Source organism: Octopus sinensis, linkage group LG6 (assembly GCF_006345805.1).
Source record: "Octopus sinensis linkage group LG6, ASM634580v1, whole genome shotgun sequence".
NCBI lineage: Eukaryota > Metazoa > Mollusca > Cephalopoda > Octopoda > Octopodidae > Octopus > Octopus sinensis.
This window is the reverse complement of record NC_043002.1, coordinates 16,287,079-16,310,547: the sequence shown is the minus strand read 5'-3', so window position 1 is coordinate 16,310,547 and position 23,469 is coordinate 16,287,079. Positions and strand designations below refer to the sequence as shown.

The 23,469-nt window shown below is 35.2% G+C and overlaps 1 protein-coding gene across 1 annotated transcript; it reads left to right on the top strand.

Annotated features, from left to right (window-relative positions):
* Window positions 1-11,432: 11,432 nt before the first annotated feature.
* Window positions 11,433-21,734, top strand: LOC115212874 (uncharacterized protein DDB_G0271670-like; the record flags this gene model as incomplete). The annotated part of the gene is made up of 2 exons (XM_029781665.1): window positions 11,433-11,932; window positions 21,596-21,734. Coding segments are annotated over 2 exons (639 nt in total), but the record flags the coding sequence as incomplete, so codon positions are not given.
* Window positions 21,735-23,469: the final 1,735 nt, after the last annotated feature.

The window sequence follows — 23,469 nt, the reverse complement described above, 5'->3', positions numbered from 1 at the left end:
ACCTCATATTTTCAGGTATAGCTTCTCTGCCACTCTAGTTAAACATCGAGCGAAAATAAGTTTGGATCCATACATGTCAGAATTCCAAAACAATAGTAAAGGACATGGGGAAAGAAGATACAAAATATAGTGGAATTAAAAGATTATAACTGTCAAACAAATTTGAAACAAACAGTAATAAATCTAAAACTTAAATGAAGCGCAAAACGTAGTCTGAAATCAATGTACACTTCAAGTATGTATTCGTTTGTGTGAGGTGTGAGAAGGATCTTTTGAACTAAGCAAGCACTTCGTCCTAACACATAACGAATATGCTAGTTTTATGAAGTAGAACATAGAAATGGAATATGCGCAGTGAAAGTATCTGCAAGGACAAATTGTCCAAAATAATAAACAGAATACTTAAACATCTTCAAGATCCATAACTCCACCAGAATAAAATGGAATAATGGGGAAAACAAACAAAAATAAGGTGCCTCTGCGTGCTATAATACTAATTGTCTGATTAAAGAAAATAACACATTCCTTACTTGCATATAACTTGCACAATCTTAAATGCAATCCATGTGTAGAAAATTAATACATCTTAAAAAAAACCCAATTCATTCCCGATTTTGGCGAGGAGGATGGACAATGAATTGATACGTATGAGCATATACTAAGTATTAATTGCGAATGCGAATTATTGAGAAGGAAGAGTTATCTTTACTTGAAGTCTTTTGATTGTATATAACACAAGTGGAACCCAAAATATTAGGGCTATTAAGTTACCAGTAATTATAAGACAGGTCGTGTGTACGAGGGGCGTTCAATAAGTAATGCCCCTGACCCACTTCCCATAGCAGTAGAGCAACGAAACTTGGCACAGTTATTAGTCTTTTTCTACATAGGAACCACTCAGAGTTACGCATTTCTCCCATCGTTTGATGCGGCGCTGGAGACCGTTTTTGTAGAAGAACCCAGGTTGGTCTTCCAACCTCAACGTGACTTCAGAAATCAAGGCTTCTGATCTGGCGACAAGCGAGTTGTGGACCGGAGCGTTGTCCTACAGGAAGAGGATGCCTTTGCTGATCTTGCCCCGCCTCTTGATTTTTATAACTTCTCTTCATTTCCTCAAAAGTGAAGCATAATAGGCTCCTGCAATTGTGGTACACTTTGCCAGGAAATCTGTCATCAGTACTCCGTCCTGGTCCCAGAAGACTGTGAGCATGACCTTGTCAGCGGAGGGCTGCACCCTTGCCTTCTTTGGAGGGGGTGAGTCACGGTGCTTCCACTGCATTGACTGGGCTTTGGTCTCTGGATCATCGTGATGGACCCAGGTATCATCCTGTGTAATCACTCTTTTGAAACATTTGACTCATCTTCTTGGCACATCTCCAAATTCACCCTCGAGCACTCGACGCGTTCTTGCTTCTGGAAAGGCGTGAGCAACCTGGGAATCCATCTGGCAGACACCGTTTGCATATGCAAATGGTCATGAATGATAGTTTCCACAGACCCGGTACTAATCTTGACCTCATGGGCTATTTGGCGAATAATTATGCGTCGATCTTCCAAAATGGCAGCCTCAACTTGACGGACAGATGCCTCATCAATGGCAGAAGGGGGCGACCAGATCTTGGAGCTGTTTCCACAGAGTTCCGACCATGTTTGAATTCACGATGCCAGCGTTTTACAAGGTCATATGATGGGGCATTACTTGGGTCAGAGGCATTACTTATTGAACGTCCCTCGTAAATGCCAAATTCAGGCAGAAAATGGAATTATATATATGCGCGCGTGTGTGTGTATCACAACTTCATTTTTGTGCGAAAATTCTACAAGACACTGCGTGCATATGGGTGCAATGTTGCCAATAGAAAAAGAAAACAAAAAGAATTAAAATGCAAAACAACTAATGTTCCTCAAATTCCACGGAACAGTCATAAAATCAGTCTCCTGCTGATATATCTTTATATATAAAACTGTAGTTGTGTGAGTGTCTGTCCCCTTCGATTTAGATTCCTAACTACTCCCACATTTTGCGGTGCAGTTTAACCAAAACCGGGTATCTTATAGTCGTGATTCATATCGAGCCCTTCTGGGTATTAGCGCTTGTCTACTATGAGTCTACGATTTTAAAAGTAATTTACCATCATTTTTTTCCATTTTCATGCATATTTTTTTAAAGGAATGTAACTCTCTAAAAATGTCTACGATGAGTTGACGATTTAAAAAAAAATTTACCATCATATTTTTTCCATTTTTAATGCATTTTTTGCTATTTTTTGGCTATAACTCTCTAAAAAATGCTGTATAGTTATTTTTCTTACAAACCCGAGGAACGCCGGGCGATACTGCTAGTGCAAAATAAATCTCAACTGGGGAGTAACTACATGCTTGCTCCATGTTCTGATCATAGTAGCCTTATTGCACCAAACCTGATAGGAAATGAATTGTACTTATTGGTGTAAATAGTTCTCGAAAGTGTGTCTGGATAAACAGCATGACAGCTGCTGTTTCTTTTATATAAGTCTGCATTCAGGCTCCATCACAACGAATATAAAACAAGGCCCACCATATATTACTACTACTAATACAACAACTACTACTACTACTACTACTACTACTACTACTACTACTACTGCTACTGCTGCTGCTGCTGCTGCTGCTGCTACTACTACTACTACTGATTATGATGATGATGATGATGATGATGATGATGATGATGATAATAATAATAATAATAATAATAATAATAATAATAATAATAATAATAATAATAATATTAAAACTATGACTATCCTTGCTACTACTACCTCTGCATCACCTCCTCCTCTTCTACAACAAAAACAAGAATAAGAACATCAGCAACAACAACAACTCTACCACTACTACTACTACTACTACCACTAATACTGCTGCTGCTGTCGCTACAATTACAGCTTCTGCTGCTGCTGCTGCTGCTACACTCACTTCATGTGCTGTTGTTTCTGCTGCTCCTGCTATTGCCACGCTTGCTACGTTTGTACATACCAAAGCATGTATACTAAATATTTCTTTTCTTACAGATACTTAACAGCCTTTTGATCAATGATCCATGTATTCTGGATAAAATGAATTACACGTGCAAATATATAGAATCATTGAATCAGGTATTTCAATCAATCACAAATATTTTCCACGAGTCTATAGCAAAGTAATAGATATCCTTACATTGGTAAAGTGGTCATCGAAGTTCAATAGAAAATATAACTGTTAAACAAATCTATGTCTTGGTATTGATTTTTAGTTGACATTGTTTTGAAAATGACCCTGAAGTTCATATTGAATATGACATCTTTCAGTAATTATTATTTATTTCACTTAATATGCGTTAACTAATCAAAATTTAATGTGATAGCATTTCACTATTGTTGTGCCCCGAGGAAATAGGTATCGGTCATATATGAATAATGGATCCTTATGCTTATAGTGCCTAAGTTTTTCTATTGAAAAATTATTAGACTAATGTTGCTTTTCCTCTTATTTATTACCAAAGTTTCAGAACAGATTTGAAGAATATATTTGAAGCATAGCCCATTATTCATTGAGCATATACATGTAGGAGTTAATCTCATTTTTATGTTATATTTCTTAGTTATTATTATTCTCTTGACATTCAGTGAACTGTATTCTATGCTTTAAATGTCATACGAATATTTGTTGTGTAAAAATAAAAACAAAAGAGAGAATAGAGACATTCTAGCGTTCGAACAAAATATCAAAGGATATAAAGTTAAAAGCACATATTTTGTATATGGAATTATGGGTTCTTGCAAAATGCAACGTAATACGTAATGGCGTTTGCATCCACTGGAATATAAATGTCACTGACTGTCATGTAGATCATTATTTTGACAGTTTAATTGCACTGACGTCAAATATATCTCTTTGGTCAAGTCACAAAATGTAAATATTATGAATTCAGTTGTGCATCTGCATTTCCGAGCAGGCTTTTGAAGTCGTATACTTTGCTGAATTTGAAATTACGTTTTTCACTTTGCTTTCCCACTATAAGCATAGAAGAATAGGACTGCATTATTTATTATTTAAATGCAGACATGTTGTTGTATATATCCACGTAGATCAGATAAGTTTATCTCCCTATATCTATATGCCTAGATTAAAAGTTGCGTTCGACAAAGTAGTCTTTCTATGTACGCTCTTTCCTGCATTTGTATAAATTTGTTATATCTAAGATGATAAAACCTCGCAACGAACGAACGTCTGCGTTATAGTGTGGGCAATTTTGACAGACAAAGACAGGAAAGACAGTAAATAGATACAGATCAATTGAGAGAGAGTGGAAGGGTAAAGTATGCATTGATTCATGAGGAATTTTTATTGAATAGACAGACAAAGCATTAATCACTTTACTTTGAATATTCACAGAAATGATACGGATCCTATATCCTTACAAACCTCCATTCATCCACACATAAATACATACATACACGCATACACGCACAAACACTCGCAAACACAGCCACACATATACACACACAAACAGGCAAACGCTATGTGAATACGTAAGTATGCACATAACGCGTATCCACATAATCAAAATTTATTATATTGAAAAAAATATAGGCAGGTTTTTCTGCTGACATATCTGTTATCTTTTTACCTTTTATCTTCATGTTTCATTCATGTGACCGCGGTCACGCTGGAGCACTGCTGTGAATAATTTGTTTCAATCGAATGAATCTATCACACTACTTATTTCTTTGTTAAGTCTCGTAATTTTTCTATCGGTCTTCTTAGTCGAACTGCTAACTTTGGGGAGAGTCTTATGATATAAGTCATACACATAATTAAGATTTCAATACCATATAATTTCATGAAATATCTCACCATCTTATATTCAAGAAGTGCTATAAAAACCACAGAATTACGGAAAATTATCATACAAATTTACCTTGGATATTGACTTGGTAGCAATAAAAAATTTAAACACACTGCAAGTGATTTGGCTACGAGAGCTTTCTTCACAGTGTAAAGCAATATCAAACACTTCATTCATTCATTCATTCATTCAAGATAGATAGATATATAGATAGATAGACAGATGAATATATATATATATATAAACAATTCATAAATAACGGCAAATTTTTTCAAAAAAAATTTTATCCTTCATTAGATATATATATATATATATATATATATATATTATATATATAGAGAGAGAGAGAGAGAGAGATAGATAGATAGATAGATAGATAGATAGATAATAGATAGATAGATAGACAGATGAATATATATATATATATATATATATAAACAATTCATAAATAACGGCAAATTTTTTCAAAAAAAATTTTATCCTTCATTAGATATATATATATATATATATATATATATATATATATATATATATTATATATATATATATAGAGAGAGAGAGAGAGAGAGAGAGAGATAGATAGATAGATAGATAGATAGATAAATAGATAGATAGATAGATAGATAGATAGATAGATAGATAGATAGATAGATAGGTAGATAGATTGATTGATAAATAGATAGAGGAATAGATAGAAAGAAAGATAGATATATAGACAGATAGATGCATAGATAGACAGACAGAAAGACAGAAAGCCAGACCGATAGATAGATAGATACATACATACATACATACATACATACATACATAGAGTGATAAATACACAGATAGATCGATAGACATATAGATAAATAGATTGTTAATTAGATAGATACATAGAAAGAAAGATAGATTGATAGACAGACAGGCAGACAGATAGATAGATACATAGATAGAATGTCAGATAGCTAGATAGATGGATACGTACATACATAAAAAGAAAGAAAAAAGAAAGAAAAAAGATAGATAGATAGATAGATAGATAGATAGATAGATAGATAGATAGATAGATAAATAGATAGATAGATAGATAGATAGATAGATAGATAGATAGATAGATATGTTTCTTTATTAGCCACACAGGGCTGCACACAAAGAGAACAAATTACAAGGTAGAGCTTTTCTTTTGAAGGTTTAAAAAAAAAAAAGAAAAAGGAAGGGGGAGTTTCGATCAAAAGGGATCGTAAAAGGAGAGAAAGAGGACAAAAAAAAGGGGGGGTTAAAAAAAAAAAAAAGGGGGAGAGGAAAAAAAAATTGATCAATAGGGATCGTTATCACAGAAATGCCAATATGAAGTGTAAAGGGGAGGACAGGTGAGGTTTACCCGTGGAAAGAAAAGCCTACGGAAAAGACCACGGTAACCTCGGTCAATGAAGTCACATTTTATATTTCTTTTTTTTTTTTTTTTTTTTGCAAATAAGCAACTCTCTGTTTTCGATTTCTGGGTTCATAGGACTATGCTCAAGGTGGCTTCGACTATGCTCAAGGTGGCTTCGTCATTCATACGTGCCATTCTTGCTACATTCACCCATCTTTTTTTAAAACATTCGCTAGACAAAACTTGCCTCTCTACTCTCACTTTCCTTTTCAAGTGGTACTTGAAGAAGTTGATGAGAGATTGACCAGAGAGGAAAGTGTTTGTCTCCAATCCTTTCAGACGCGTCCACCAGATACATTCTTTCGCCATAGCCACAAGGATGATGAAAATAGCTCTTCCTTCCCGTTTGAAGGAAGGAGGCGTGACAATATTGACGATAGACTCAGCTGATAAACCGACTCGTCCCACACGTGACAGCAGTTGTTCGACATAAGCCCACAGGTCGGAAATTGTTAGATAGATAGATAGATAGATAGATACCTGGGCATAGTAATTTTGTGGCAAAAATGTTTGGGAGCATATTGCAAGCCCCAACAAAATCCGAGTTACGTATTTAAACCTTGTATCTCATTTTAAAAGATCGATAATGATTGCCGAAGTTGATATGGATCGACCGTCTATGCCTAAAAAGGACGACCGGTGTCTACAGTAATTCAAAAGCTGTATTTTGTCGTTCGTTGAAGATTTGATTCGGAATTTTATAAAATAGTTATAATCAACAGAAATCTCATGAATATTAGTACAACCCTTGTCAGAAAGAGCTAGATTTCTCCAAAATAAGCCAATGTATTTCAAATGAGAGAGAATTAGCTTATTTTAATTGTCGTACATGTTAGCTAGCCACCTTTTTTTTCAGTACTTGAAATAATTTTTGTCTGAGGTAACCTGTGTTTTGAAGTCGTTTTCTGTAACATAATTAATTTTGTTTTTATGTAGAGCTGTTGTCAATATGTTCCATGAACCGATATGCAGCACCTTTGATTGGGGAGTTACAATTCAAAGGGCACGTCTAGAGATTTTGAAATGACATTTACGTTCGTCAAAAACACCATTAGGTTTATTTAACATCTTCATAATCTGCTGGTTGACAAAAGAGGCGAAGATTATTCAACAAGAATAGGTAACGTTATATTTCTTTTGTTTAAGATATAGCAAATATTTTCGGCCAATTGGTCTAGTTACTAAATTTAAATATTTTCTGCCCACGTTAAATCCAGCATCTAGCGTACATTTTGGACCACATTCTACAAACAGCTTCTACATCAAACTCTATGAGCCCTTCTCTGGAGTTGGGAGACATAGCGGAGCTCTTCTGACAGTTCACTTTCGCCTATTGCAAAATATTATTGCAAGCAAAAATCTTCTTATCCTGCTTTGACCGATTATATTGAAGAAAAACACCTCTATTCCTATCCTAATATTTTAGCGTACAATGCAGGAAACGTCTTAGATTAATGTCGCCAGCGTTTCCATTGGAAGATTGCACCTACGGCAGTTCATATGACATGTGACTATAAGGCAGTAAACCCTGAACAAGCTTGTATCAAAATAGGGAAAATATATAGGCAAACAGTAAAAGATAAACAGACATCTGAGTATACATATTTCTGCTCAGGTACAAGAACAGACTCCTTCGCTCACATACAAACCTCCGCACATGTACATAAATTTGCGTGTTAATTTGTCGGTGTTAACTAAATCACAATGATGGAGCCTTGTATTTTGTTTTTGAAATCAGCTGCCTCTTCAGTGGACGATTTATAATTTTAAATAATTAGACATACATGCATAATACGCACATACATGAATACGTAATCTCATGAAGTATCCGGACTGTTGCCATAGTATCGAATCTAGAGCAGGCAGAGTGAAACCGATTAGTACAAATTGACTTTAAACTTCCCTGTACAAGCGCTTTTTTAACAATCTAGCCCACTTGTGATCACTGTGACCGACCAGGCTATCAGATGTTGCTACAACTCCCTGGTCACAATGCGCTTCGCAAACTTTTAGCCTTCAAATGACGCCACCCCGCTGGATAAGCAAGCAGGTGAACAGAGAAAAATTGACAGGAAGTTGTAGCGAAAGAGTACAGCAGTACAGCCTCGTGGAGCTTTAGGTGTTTTCGCTCAATAAACACTCTCAATGCCCGGTCTGGGAATCGAAACCACGATCCTACAACCGCGAGTCCGCTGCCCTAACCAGTGGGCCATTGCGCCTCCATAATATACATAGTATGTTTGAGTTAAGTAGAGAGGAGCTGTGTATCTTAAACACATTGCTTTCGGTGATTTCATGAAAATAAGAATTCCATGTAGCTACAGTACATATCTGGGTATTTAAGCACAATTTCTAGTAATCTAAGTTTCGGAAATTATGTTTTAGCTACGACAAAAACTATCACATAGCGAAGTCAATACATCGGCATGAGGTGATGCACATGCATATCGAAATCTGAGACTCCACTCGTTTCACAGCGAGTTGGGGTGTAACCGATCAATATATTGTTCGAATCTTTTTTATATACATCAGTTATATTTCGTTTTGTTAATATTCTTACGAAATGTTCTTTTTTAATGATTTATTCATATAAAGTTTTCAAGAATATATTGTTTGTATCACTTTATTAGGGTGGCGTTATATAATGATATAAAAAGTGTAATGAACACTAAATTATATCTAACGTTGCGTAAATTTGACGATAGACCAAAGATAACGTAGCTCATTTCAAAGTTTCTTCACAGGTGTTCACATGTATTCACAGATGTTCATGCGATGTTTATAACTACTTACTCTGTGAGTATGGATTGGCTTTTCGTGATGTGGTTAAAAAAAATATGTTCTTTCTTTTTTTGTGCTTAATGATATAATGCATACATACATGCACGCACATATACACGCAGACACACACATATATGTCAGTGTGCGCGAATGAGTAATCATATGTGTATGTCTATATGTATATGCTTACGTACATACATATACATATGCATATCTATATATCGATATATATAAGTAAATATATATATGCATAATTCTCGCCTAAAGGAATATAATATTGCTTCTGTACCCGCCCTATTCGCCAGATTCCACCTCTCCTCCGAGATGTAAATGCAGCCCAAAGGCCGCCGTTTTAAGGCCGTTGTCGAGAGCCAGAGCGAATCGTAGAAGCCCTTCGACCCAGTTACGAAAAATGACTTCCGGGCTAAGTTCCAAACGTGACAGGTACACTAGAGCCACTGTAGTGCTGAGCGAGGTGACTATTTCGAAACTGATGATATTAAATATATTACGTTAATAATTACGTTAATATGTAACGTTAATAAATCATGATTTTATTAAATATAACTTATCCAGAAAGTTTTAAATACCACCATAACTTGATAGGTGTTTTTGGTAATTTATAAGCAGAGCTATGTAAAAATATCTTTTCGACTAACCATTTTCGGTGCCATGTGTTTCTCTGCATCTGTTGGAGGTTATTTCAGTTTGCAGTTATTGATGGTATTTTCAATACTTTGGTCGATGACGCCGGCCATTGTACTTTGTTATTATTCATATACATATTGTTCCGTCTCGGTTCTGCTCATATTAATGCTCGCATATTTTCTTTTCACATTAACTGTGTCTTTATGGTTTCTATTTTAGAATTTGAGATATGTATAGTAATGGATATTTTAGCGTCTGCCGTGATAGCATGATAATATGCTGTGAACTCACCTGCCCGTTCAGGCTTCTGTCTGTGAGTGTGAATGGTTTATGTTGCTACTGTTTTCCTTTTCGTTTGTGAATGTTCTTTTCTGTCAGCTCTTTCACCTCGGCAATGGCAAGCAGGGCAACGAAATAGTATCTTCAACAGTACTTTGGAATTCTCTGTAATGAGTAAGATACATCTGCTGCTGCGGTAACTAAAAGTATATATACACATGATATATGTACACCCACACACACACACACACACATATATATATAGATAGATATCTGTATATTATATAAGTATTTATATATACATATATATATATATATATTATATATATATATATATATATATATATATATTATATATATAGATATGTATATATGTATATATATATATATATCACTGTGATCACCGTGACCGACTAGCCTATCGGATGTTGCTACACATCGCTGGTAACAATGCGCTTCGCATTGTTTTAGCCTTAAAATGACACTACCCCACTGGCTAAGCGAGCAGGCTAACAGAAGAAGAAAGCGTGAGAGAAAGTTGTGACGAAAGAGTACAGCAGGGATCGCCACCAACCCCTGCCGGAGCCTCGTGGAGCTTTTTAGGTGTTTTCGCTCAATAAACACTCACAATGCCCGGTCTGGGAATCGAAACCGCGATCTTACGACCGCGAGTCAGCTGCCCTAACCACTGGGCCATTGCGCCACCACACATACACACACACACACACACACACACACACACATATATGTTAGACATGGCCTGGGCCAATAATGGCCGAAACCTATCAAAGTATCAAAGTATATATATATATATATATATATATATACATATAAATATAAAAAAGTAATGTGTTTTGAAAGGCACCATTATGGACTACAGTAACAACGATGGACCATAATATGTTATAATTTAATCATCCATAGTCTGATTTAATATTTCGGAATACAAAAATTCCTTCTTCAGACTTCCCTAGGAATTGATCGAGTCATTGCTACAATCAGTTTTGTAACGGTCCTTTTTCTTCTTCTTTCTCTTCTTTTCTTCTTCTTCTTCTTTTCTTCTTTTCTTCTTCTTCTTTTTCTTCTTTTCTTCTTCTTCTTCTTTCTTCTTTTTTTCTTCTCTTTTTCTTCTTCTTCTTCTTCTTCTTTTCCTCTCCCCTTCTTCTTCTTCTTTTCTTTTCATCTTTCTCTCTTCATTTCTTCTTCTTTTCTTCTCTTCTTTTTCTTTTCTTCTTCTTCTTCTTTTCATCTCCTTCTTCTTTTTCTTCTTCTTCTTCTTCTTCTTCTTTTCATCTCCTTCTTCTTCTTCATCTTCTTTTTCTTTTTCTTCTTCTTCTTTTTCTTCTTCCTCTTCTTCTTCTTCTTCTTTTCATCTCCTTCTTCTTTTTCTTCTTCTTCTTCTTCTTCTTTTCATCTTCTTCTTTTTCTTCTTCATCATCTTCTTCTTCTTCTTCTTCTTCTTCTTCTTCTTTTTCTTCTTCTTCTTCTTTTTCTTCTTCTTCTTTTTCTTCTTCTACTTCTTCTTCTTCATCATCATCTTCTTCATCATCATCTTCTTCTTCTTCATCATCTTCTTCTTCTTCTTCTTCTTCTTCATCATCATCTTCTTCTTCATCATCTTCTTCTTCTTTTTCATCATCTTCTTCTTCTTCTTCTTCATCATCATCTTCTTCTTCATCATCTTCTTCTTCTTCTTCATCATCTTCTTCTTTTTCTTCTTCTTCTTTTTCTTCTTCTACTTCTTCTTCTTCATCATCATCTTCTTCATCATCATCTTCTTCATCATCATCTTCTTCTTCTTCATCATCTTCTTCTTCTTCTTCTTCTTCTTCATCATCATCTTCTTCTTCATCATCTTCTTCTTCTTTTTCATCATCTTCTTCTTCTTCTTCTTCTTCTTCTTCATCATCATCTTCTTCTTCTTCTTCTTCCTCCTCTTCTTATAGCTATTGTAGCACCAACAATAATACTAGTAGCAACGAGCAACACACACACATAGATATACATATATCTATGTATACATACATATAAATACACATACATAGACACACACGCACGCACACACACACACACACATATAAATATAATTATATACACACAGAAATCCACACATATATGCGTTCGTTTGTATCTGTATGTGTGCATGTGTATTTGTGGATCTGTATCTTTTTGTGTGTGTGTTTTTGTGCGTGTGTGTGACTGTGTGTTGAACTCACCAATTATGATCAATACACGTAATACGTCAATGTCTCTATCAACAATGGAAAACTTCAATTAATTTTAAGCAATTCTTATTATATTTTTAATTATTCTATGAGCAAGAATGGCTGTGTGGTAAGTAGCTTGTTTACCAACCACTGCGTGGCATCTTGGGCAAGTGTCTTCTGCTATAGCCTCTGGCCGACCAAAGCCTCCTGAGTGGATTTGGTAGACGGAAACTGAAAGAGCCAGTCGTATATATGTTTATATATATATAATATATATATATATATTATATATATATATATATATACCGGAGTAAACACATAAATGTGAAACAAGGTGGAAAAAAGAGTACTCAAATACCAGTGGTAGAGTAATGCTTTATTTTAAGCAGCAGAAAATTCAACAAATCTGTTACTCTGAGTTCTCGTTGCCGTTCATCAGACAGTTTTTGCTAGAATGGAACTGATATATCAATCAATCTATACTCTTACAAACGCTACACCTTTAAAAAGAAATGGACTTGTTTGATTGGCCCTTTAGAAAAAACGGTCAATCTTCGAGCGATAAACAAAAAGGTCAAAAATATATGTGATATATATATAAAAAAACTTATAAAAATTATAAAATCCGAGGAAAAAACCTATTGACGTTAATGAAGACAGTGCAAATTAATGCATAGAAATTAAACCTGTTATACATACTGCAATACATATTTATATTAAAATCTACATATATATATCAACATACACAAAAGGATGCGCGTAAACGCCATACATACATATACAGGCGTATGAATATAAATCTAAATATACACATAAAAGCATGTGTACATATATTCACGCAAACCGTCTCGCACGCAAGCTAAAATTCATCTATGTAGCAATTCTCATATACTGAGCAAGGAGGGGGAACGAAAGAAAGGGAGACAGAGAAAAAGGAACGAAGGAGGGGTGGGGAAAAAACGAAATAAGAAAAAATTATGTATACAAGCAGTGTAACGGTGTTATTGGCATCTATAGAGACCAGTATACATACACAAGTTTGAATGGATACATATACATACCGTCGTGTATATGTGTGCTTAAGCACAAACATACTTTCACTTACACATACACAGACACGCATGCTTACAAATACATATGCTTTGCTATACACATACTTATATAAACATTCTAAATTTGACAACATTGCTTTTTTTAAAAAAAACATTGCTTTTAAAAATGGGTACATTAAAAAATATATACGAAAGACATATAAAATAAAATATAACATCTATTTTGGGTCATTTATAAATAATCAAGGTAATATAAATAATCAAGGTAATCCTATGCAATACAATAACATGAAAACAAAGTTGTAGGTTTTTCCTAATATATATGTAGAAACATAAGACTTTGCTATACGGATTAAGATCCGCATAGCTTGGAAACAAAAACAAAATCAAAATCAAAATCCATCGTAGCGCTCATCGTTCAAGAGTCAAAATCAAAATCAAAATCAAAAATACAAAATATATACTCTATCCATATGGTATATTTATATTCGACATTTTTAAATTTAGCCGCGTGCCTACATAAGTTCATTAGCTCACTTCTTTGATTCAAAGAATTATTGTCTTTGAATAAGATGTACATTTTTCTAATAGACAAAGTCTGCACTTGAAATTATTTTTGTAAGCTCCATGCCTGTATGGTGCCGCCCTGTCCAGAATGCTCCATGTCACGTTGAAAGGTGGGGCTTCCTTTTCTTTTAGTTCCCAGACATATTTTGCTAGGCTGGTTTCTTCCTATTCTCTGGGTATTTAAATGAATTTTTATGAGAATAAAATCTTGTTTTAAATGAATTTTCTGAAGCCCCTGTGTATGTCTTGTATTCCGATGAGCCTTCCACTTGCACCTTGGCTCTATAAAACTACTCCTTTCACTAGACATTTCCCTTCTAACGGACAGGAGCTTTCGTTTTTACAATTACATTCTTAATGGGCTCGGCACCATGTCTAATCTCAATTAGCTTCCTATTATGTTGGCTAATGTAAGAGGCGAAATTTCTGCAACAAGAATAGCTAACCTTCAGGGTTCTTCTATTATATATTCTATAGAATTTATGACCCTGCTTAAAAGCTTAGAGACTAATCTCAAAAAATTCCTTACCTATATTAGTCTTTACGGCCAAATTGAAAGCCGGTTTGAACCACAAAACTTTCCTGGTCCTAGTTCTTCGTGCAGCATTATTATCAGCATTAAGCTGGTTGAACTGGATCTTCTCAGAAATCCACTATTCTTTAATGCGCTATCGTAATAAGGTGCAGCATTGTGTAATGCTGCCTCGTCCGAAGAAATTGAAGATATTCTTCTACCTACATTGCTGACTAAGTTCCTAAGGATAACTGGTGGATGGTTCGAATCTTTGCTAATATACGATAGCTTTTCATTGGGCTTACGGAAAGGTTTAAATCTATCCGATCTTACATTAAAATTTACGTCTAAAAAATCTACACTATTCAGGTTAGCATCTGTCGTAACCCGTAAGTCCATCCTTTGAAAGAAAGCTATAAGGTCCTTCCTAAGTCTATCTGATTCATGGCCGTTTAGATTATGCGTGGCTATAAGGCCGTCATCCCTATATAAACCTGCATCTATAAATGGGAATTCTATTTTTAGATTATGGAGAATAAAGGCTCCTATGAGCATACATAATTCAGCCCCGTCGTATGCCCCATCGGTACATCGAAAAGGAATCCTCAGTCTTCTTAATCCAGGTGGAATCTCGAAAAAAGAAGCGATTTCTCGCATGCATAATAATTTCATTTCCGAGCTATCGATGTTGACATACTGCTTGGCGAAGTCCAATGCCGTTAGGAGCAACGTCCTAGATATTGACGGGTAAAAGTCAATAATGTCGAATTGTGTGAAACTACCAATTATTCTTATAGCTAATACCTTTAAACCACTCTATAATGACTTACTATTCTTCCAAATTCTCAAGTCTACTTCACTATCTAACTTAACTAAAATACGGTCCAAAATATTTTTGCTAATAATTCCTATCTCAGTTTTAGCCGGATTATCAATCTACATTTGGGGTTTCTACTAAAATTGGCTTTATGGTCTTTCAGAGTAATAAAAGCTGGTCGTGGTGAAAGGTATTCAATCCTATCGCTAATCTTAAGATCGTTAGCTATTCCTCTTGCTTCTAAGTTCACCTCTTTGTATATATTCGTGTTGTCTTTTTTGTATGTGTCCGTGACACTATTCGAAATCAGGCGTTTATAAACGTCCTTATCAAGTGCATATAAGTTCCTTGTCTTGTCAGAATTAACAAAGATCTTATTGGAGTCGTTAATCTCCTTAATTTTTTTCTCATATTTGTCTGCAATTGTTGGTATATTTGCGGAATTTAATTTTCCTAATAAGCTCGAAAAGGTCTTTCTCGAAGGCTTCTAATTCCGGAATCGGTGGCGGGTTTCTGGGAGATTTAAATCCATATTCGTTTCCTTCTATTTTCTGTTTATTATCAAAGAAGAAGGCTTTCCATCTCAGTCTTCTAATAAACTCTTCCGTTTTCTCTATAAGACCTTTGAGATATTGTTTCCGTGCGGGGATTGGTATATTTTTCTGGTATTTGAGTACTCTTTTTTCCACCTTGTTTCACATTTATGTGTTTACTCCGGTGTAACCCGCTCCTTGTAAAAGTTTGAGCGACTCTGCACAAGTAGGAAGAACAAACAGCTGAAAAAGATGGAACTTTACCCGCTGGATTTTTCTCAGAAAAATATACCTATCCCTGCACGGAAACAATATCTCAAAGGTCTTATAGAGAAAACAGAAGAGTTTATTAGAAGACTGAGATGGAAAGCCTTCTTCTTTGATAATAAACAGAAAATAGAAGGAAACGAATATGGATTTAAATTTCCCAGAAACCCGCCACCGATTCCGGAATTAGAAGCCTTCGAGAAAGACCTTTTCGAGCTTATTAGGAAAATTAAATTCCGCAAATATACCAACCAATTGCAGACAAATATGAGAGAAAAAATTAAGGAGACTAACGACTCCAATAAGATCTTTGTTAATTCTGACAAGACAAGGAACTTATATACACTTGATAAGGACGTTTATAAACGCCTGATTTCGAATAGTGTCACGGACACATACAAAAAAGACAACACGAATATATGCAAAGAGGTGAACTTAGAAGCAAGAGGAATAGCTAACGATCTTAAGATTAGCGATAGGATTGAATACCTTTCACCACGACCAGCTTTTATTACTCTGAAAGACCATAAAGCCAATTTTAGTAGAAACCCCAAATGTAGATTGATAGATCCGGCTAAAACTGAGATAGGAATTATTAGCAAAAATATTTTGGACCGTATTTTAGTTAAGTTAGATAGTGAAGTAGACTTGAGAATTTGGAAGAATAGTAAGTCAGTTATAGAGTGGTTTAAAGGTATTAGCTATAAGAATAATTGTAGTTTCACACAATTCGACATTATTGACTTTTACCCGTCAATATCTAGGACGTTGCTCCTAACGGCATTGGACTTCGCCAAGCAGTATGTCAACATCGATAGCTCGGAAATTGAAATTATTATGCATGCGAGGAAATCGCTTCTTTTTTTCGAGGATTCCACCTGGATTAAGAAGACTGAGGATTCTCTTTTCGATGTACCGATGGGGGCAAACGACGGGGCTGAATTATGTATGCTCATAGGAGCCTTTATTCCCCATAATCTAAACATAGAATTCCCATTTATAGATGCAGGTTTATATAGGGATGACGGCCTTATAGCCACGCATAATCTAAACGGCCACGAATCAGATAGACTTAGGAAGGACCTTATAGCTTTCTTTCAAAGGATGGACTTACGGGTTACGATAGATGCTAACCTGAATAGTGTAGATTTTTTAGACATAAATTTTAACGTAAGATCGGATAGATTTAAACCTTTCCGTAAGCCCAATGAAAAGCTGTCGTATATTAGCAAAGATTCGAACCATCCACCAGTTATCCTTAGGAACTTAGTCAGCAATGTAGGTAGAAGAATATCTTCAATTTCATCGGACGAGGCAGCATTCCATAATGCAGTACCTTACTACGATAGCGCATTAAAGAATAGTGGATTCTCTGAGAAGATCCAGTTCAACCAGCTTAATGCTGATAATAATGCTGCACGAAGAACTAGGACCAGGAAAGTTTTGTGGTTCAACCCGGCTTTCAATTTGGCCGTAAAGACTAATATAGGTAAGGAATTTTTGAGATTAGTCTCTAAGCATTTTAAGCAGGGTCATAAATTCTATAGAATATTTAATAGAAGAACCCTGAAGGTTAGCTATTCTTGTTGCAGAAATTTCGCCTCTTACATTAGCCAACATAATAGGAAGCTAATTGAGATTAGACATGGTGCCGAGCCCATTAAGAAATGTAATTGTAAAAACGAAAGCTCCTGTCCGTTAGAAGGGAAATGTCTAGTGAAAGGAGTAGTTTATAGAGCCAAGGTGCAAGTGGAAGGCTCATCGGAATACAAGACATACACAGGGGCTTCAGAAAATTCATTTAACAACAATTTTATTCTCATAAAAATTCATTTAAATACCCAGAGAATAGGAAGAAAACCAGCCTAGCAAAATATGTCTGGGAACTAAAAGAAAAGGAAGCCCCACCTTTCAACGTGACATGGAGCATTCTGGACAGGGCGGCACCATACAGGCATGGAGCTTACAAAAATAATTTCAAGTGCAGACTTTGTCTATTAGAAAAAATGTACATCTTATTCAAAGACAATAATTCTTTGAATCAAAGAAGTGAGCTAATGAACTTATGTAGGCACGCGGCTAAATTTAAAATGTCGAATATAAATATACCATATGGATAGAGTATATATTTTGTATTTTTGATTTTGATTTTGATTTTGACTCTTGAACGATGAGCGCTACGATGGATTTTGATTTTGATTTTGTTTTTGTTTCCAAGCTATGCGGATCTTAATCCTTATAGCAAAGTCTTATGTTTCTACATATATATTAGGAAACACCTACAAACTTTGTTTTCATGTTATTGTATTGCATAGGATTACCTTGATTATTTATATTACCTTGATTATTTATAAATGACCCAAAATAGGATATTATATTTTATTTTATATGTCTTTCGTATATATTTTTATTAATGCACCCATTTTTAAAAGCAATGATTTTTTTAAAAAGAGCAATGTTGTCAAAATTAGAATGTTTATATAAGTATGTGTATAGCAAAGCATATGTATTTGTAAGCATGCGTATCTGTGTATGTGTAAGTGAAAGTATGTTTGTGCTTAAGCACACATATACACGACGGTATGTATATGTATCCATTCAAACTTGTGTATGTATACTGGTCTCTATAGATGCCAATAACACCGTTACACTGCTTGTATACATAATTTTTTCTTATTTCGTTTTTCCCCACCCCTCCTTCGTTCCTTTTTCTCTCTCTCCCTTTCTTTCGTTCCCCTCCTTGCTCAGTATATGAGAATTGCTACATAGATGAATTTTAGCTTGCGTGCGAGACGGTTTGCGTGAATATATGTACACATGCTTTTATGTGTATGTTTAGATTTACATTCATACGCCTGTATATGTATGTATGGCGTTTACGCGCATCCCTTTGTGTATGTTGATATATATATGTAGATTTTAATATAAATATGTATTGCAGTATTTATAACAGGTTTAATTTCTATGCATTAATTTGCACTGTCTTCATTAACGTCAATAGGTTTTTCCTCGGATTTTATAATTTTTATAAGTTTTTTTATATATATACATATATTTTTGACCTTTTTGTTTATCGCTCGAAGATTGACCGTTTTTTCTAAAGGGCCAATCAAACAAGTCCATTTCTTTTTAAAGGTGTAGCGTTTGTAAGAGTATAGATTGAATTGATATATCAGTTCCATTCTAGCAAAAACTGTCTGATGAACGGCAACGAGAGAAACTCAGAGTAACAGATTTTGTTGAATTTTGCTGCTTAAAATAAAGCATATTACTCTACCACTGGTATTTGAGTACTCTTTTTTCCACCTTGTTTCACATTTATGTGTTTACTCCGGTATATATATATATATATAGTATATATATATATATATATATATATATATAATATATAATATATCGCGTGTGTGTTTGTGTGTTTGTGTGTCTGTGTTTGTCCTCTAGCATTGCTTGACAACCGATGCTGGTGTGTTTATGTCCCCGTTACTTAGCGTTTCGGCAAAAGAAACCGATAGAATAAGTACTGGGCTTACAAAAGAATAAGTCCCAGGGTCGAGTTGCTCGATTAAAGGCGGTGTTCCAGCATGGCCACAGTAAAATGACAGAAACAAGTAAAATATTAAAAGAGTAAAAGAGGATGTAATTTCCTCCCGACTTAATGCCTCTAACATGAAGCACCTCATCCACGTGAGAAATATATTTATACTCTGTTCGTGAAAATGTTGATATAGATTTGTATGCGCGTATATACGTATGTGTGTGTGTGTGTGTGTGTGTGTGTGCGTGTGTGTTGTGTGTGTGTGTGTTTGTGTGTGTGTGTGTGTGTGTGTGTGTGTGTGTGTGCATATCTCTGTTGATATACGCTGTTGGATCCCTGGTTTGTTCAATGCTGCTGTCAATGTGTAAACATGCTTTGCTATATCAAATTGTAAGATTCATTAAATGGTTATAGCTGTTATATAATGAATCTATAAAACTATTGTTTCTTTTAGTATGATTATCAGAGACAGACGTGCTTCACACATAGTATTGTCGGTCCTGGAAACCTGGACATATCGGTGATTGCACGCCCCAGTATCTACAATTAATTCCATAAGGCGCCAAAAACGTGATGTTTACTAACGAATCACAAAGTGTCCGAAGTGATATTAGAGGATTTAGAATGCTATTTCAAACATCTAAATGTAAATGACCTGTTCATTTCGGTGATATTTATAGGTCGAATATCCTTCACCTTCCATTACTGAACTTAACTACGTAGTGCTTGCTAGTAAACACGTATCGTAATTATGCACAACGAAATTCACAGAAGATGTATGGTATCATTTCTTATGAGGTGGTGGATGGATGGAAGCACTCCGTCGGTTACGACGATGAGGGTTCCGGTTGATCCGAATCAACGGAACAGCCTGCTCGTGAAATTAACGTGTAAGTGGCTGAGCACTCCACAGACACGTGTACCCTTAACGTAGTTCTCGGGGATATTCAGCGTGACACAGAGAGTGACACGGACGGCCCTTTGAAATACAGGTACAACAGAAACAGGAAGTAAGGTTGAGAGAAAGTTATGGGGAAAGAGTACAGCAGGGATCACCACCATCTCCTGCCGGAGCCTCGTGAAGCTTTATGTGTTTTCGCTCAATAAACACTCACAACGCCCGGTCTGGGAATCGAAACCGCGATACTATGACCGCGAGTCCGCTGCCCTGACCACTGGGCCATTGCGCTTCCACTGACTGCGAGTCCGCTGCCCTAACCACTGGGCCATTGCGCCTCCACTATGAGGTGGTAACCAGTAGACGAATGAGGTTTGATTAGCTATGTTATTATTACGTTTATATATTTGTTTTGCAAGGTTTTTTATGTGAAATCGTGTGTTGAAACAGATATTGTTGTATTTAGGAATGGTCATTTTGCCAGTTTAGTACGGAGAGACACACAAATAAACTGACACACAAAGAAGAACGCAAAGACCACTGATGCGGTCACAGAGTTTGACGAAAGAATTCTGGCCGAAATTAGATTAAGATTAACGTAAGAAATATATAACACTGAAGCAAAGTAACACCAAATATATAGTGCGTGTGTTTTTGTTGGCTAAACTAGCAAAATGACCATTCCTAAATACAACAATATATGTTATTATTATTATTCAAGTATCATAGGCTGAGAACTGGAAGAAGCATCAGGACGTCGGCCAAACACTTAACATTTCTGCCGCTTTTATGTTTTGTGTCAAAATTCCGCCGTAGCCGACATTGCATTAAATCTACGGAGTAATTAGCAATTCAACATGGGCCATGGGTCCGTGTAATCGACTAGAATCCTTCCTCCAAATTTATCGTCTTTTGCCGATAACAGAAAATATTATTTAGGTTCCACGTGATCATTTATTTAGCATGTATATTGTTTTCGTGTTTGTTTGCTACAAATAACATGAAACCTGAAGCACATAGTAACCGACGTTTCAAATCGCGCCGATGTGAAGTTTTCCGGAGTCATTAAAGTTAAGTACTTCGATAGAAATGTAATCGGCTAATCCCTACGTTAGAAATTCCTGGACATCGGCCTAAAATTGTAATTCTTCTTCTTCTTTTTTCTTCTTCTCTTCTTCTTCTTCTTCTTCTTCTTCCTCTTCTTCTTCTTCTTTTCTTCTTCTTCTTCTTCTTCTTCTTCTTCTTCTTCTTCTTCTTCTTCTTCTTCTTCTTCTTCTTCTTCTTCTTCTTCTTGTGGCTGTTGTAGCACAAGCAATAATATTAGTAGCAACAAACAACAGCTACTGGGGTAGAAGTAGCAGCAGCTGTATTATTATTATTATTATTATTATTATTATTATATTATTATTATTATTATTATTATTATCATTACTATTATCATTATTATTATTATTATTTTTACTATTGATATTATTATTTTTATTATTATTATTATTATTATTATTATTATTATTAGTAGTAGTAGTAGTAGTAGTAGTAGTAGTAATAGTAGTAGTAGTAGTAGTAGTAGTAGTAGTAGTAGTAGTAGTAGTAGTAGTAGTAGTAGTAGTAGTAGTAGTAGTAGTAGTTGTAGTAGTAGGCTCCTCCCGGCATCTTGCAGTTTCAAATAGGAAAAGCCCGTTTGAAATATTTTCTTCCTTAATTCCGCTTTATTGTATTCAAACTGTCTAATTCTAAGTCGGCCAAGGAGGCATCCGATTTTCTTTGATCTATTGTCATTGTTTATCGTTTTATTCACCTTAAATTTTGGAATAACAAATTTGATTTCCTTCATCACATTACACTTGAGAGCTTGGGCTTTCTGTAGGAGCTCTACCGAATGTTCTGTTCCAATCTCTTGCAGCCATTTCTCTTGTTGTATTATCCACTTTTATTCAAGCAAAGTTTGATATGCAAAGAGTTTCGAGTCTTAAAGCAAGAAAAGAAATAACGATGAAATGCTAGCAAATACAAGAGAAGAAAAAATAGAGAAAATAGAGGATGAGGAAGACAGTAAGAGCAGATAAGCACTAAAAGATTCATGGACACTACAGTATCAAAGGGGATTAATGTACAGAATGGTTAGCTACTTGTAAAGCGCACGCACAGCTACAAAAACAGAGAAGGAGTGACGAGGATAATAAAAGAGAATCTCCGAGAAAAGTTAGGGAAAAATATGTACGAAATAAGGAAAACAGCACACCGAATATTAATAGTAAGCTGAAAGATTGTGACGAGAATCAGATAGTATGGATAAAGAAAATTCATATAATGTGCATTGAAGTTCACTTATATTGAACACGATTTGGTATATATTGGAATAAACAAGTTGCAGCCTAACCGTTCAAAATCTGAACAATAACTAGACTATGTCTTCTTTAAGAGGCTTTATAATTCCTACTGAAGATCAACATCTGCGATATTAATAGGTTTTCCAGCTACTGTATACGAAAAGCTTGTGGGAACTCAAACATCTTCAAGTGTTTAAAAGGACTACGATTCTCTCCTTTGGAACTTCACCATTCAAACTGACAAAAAGTTAGATGCAAATAAACCAGACGTTGTATTGAAAGACTTCTGAAAAAAAATCATTCCGCCTCATCGATATGCCTATCCCAATCGACATAAATATCAAGACCTTCCAAAACCGAGCAAGTATAAAGATCTTGAAATAGAAATTGGCAAAATGTTGGCCCTCAAGACAAAACCAATATCTGTTGTCTTGCGTGGCCTATGAACGAAAGCAAAAGTGGCTGATTTCTAGCTAGCGAAGATAACAGGAAATCCAAAAATTGGAGAAATTAAATAAATAATGCTCATGGGAACTGCCCACACCCTGCGTAAATTATTGTCTATGTAATCCCCCAAAAATTCTAATCCGTAAACAGTGTCAAAATACTTTTAAATGTACATCACAACAAACACGTTTTACTGTCATCTTAACATCAGACTAGCATCTTATAATCAAATTACTTTGAAAGCAGACTTCTAGTTAACTTATGATTTGACAGACAATACTCTGTGTGGAACGAAATATATTGCATATAG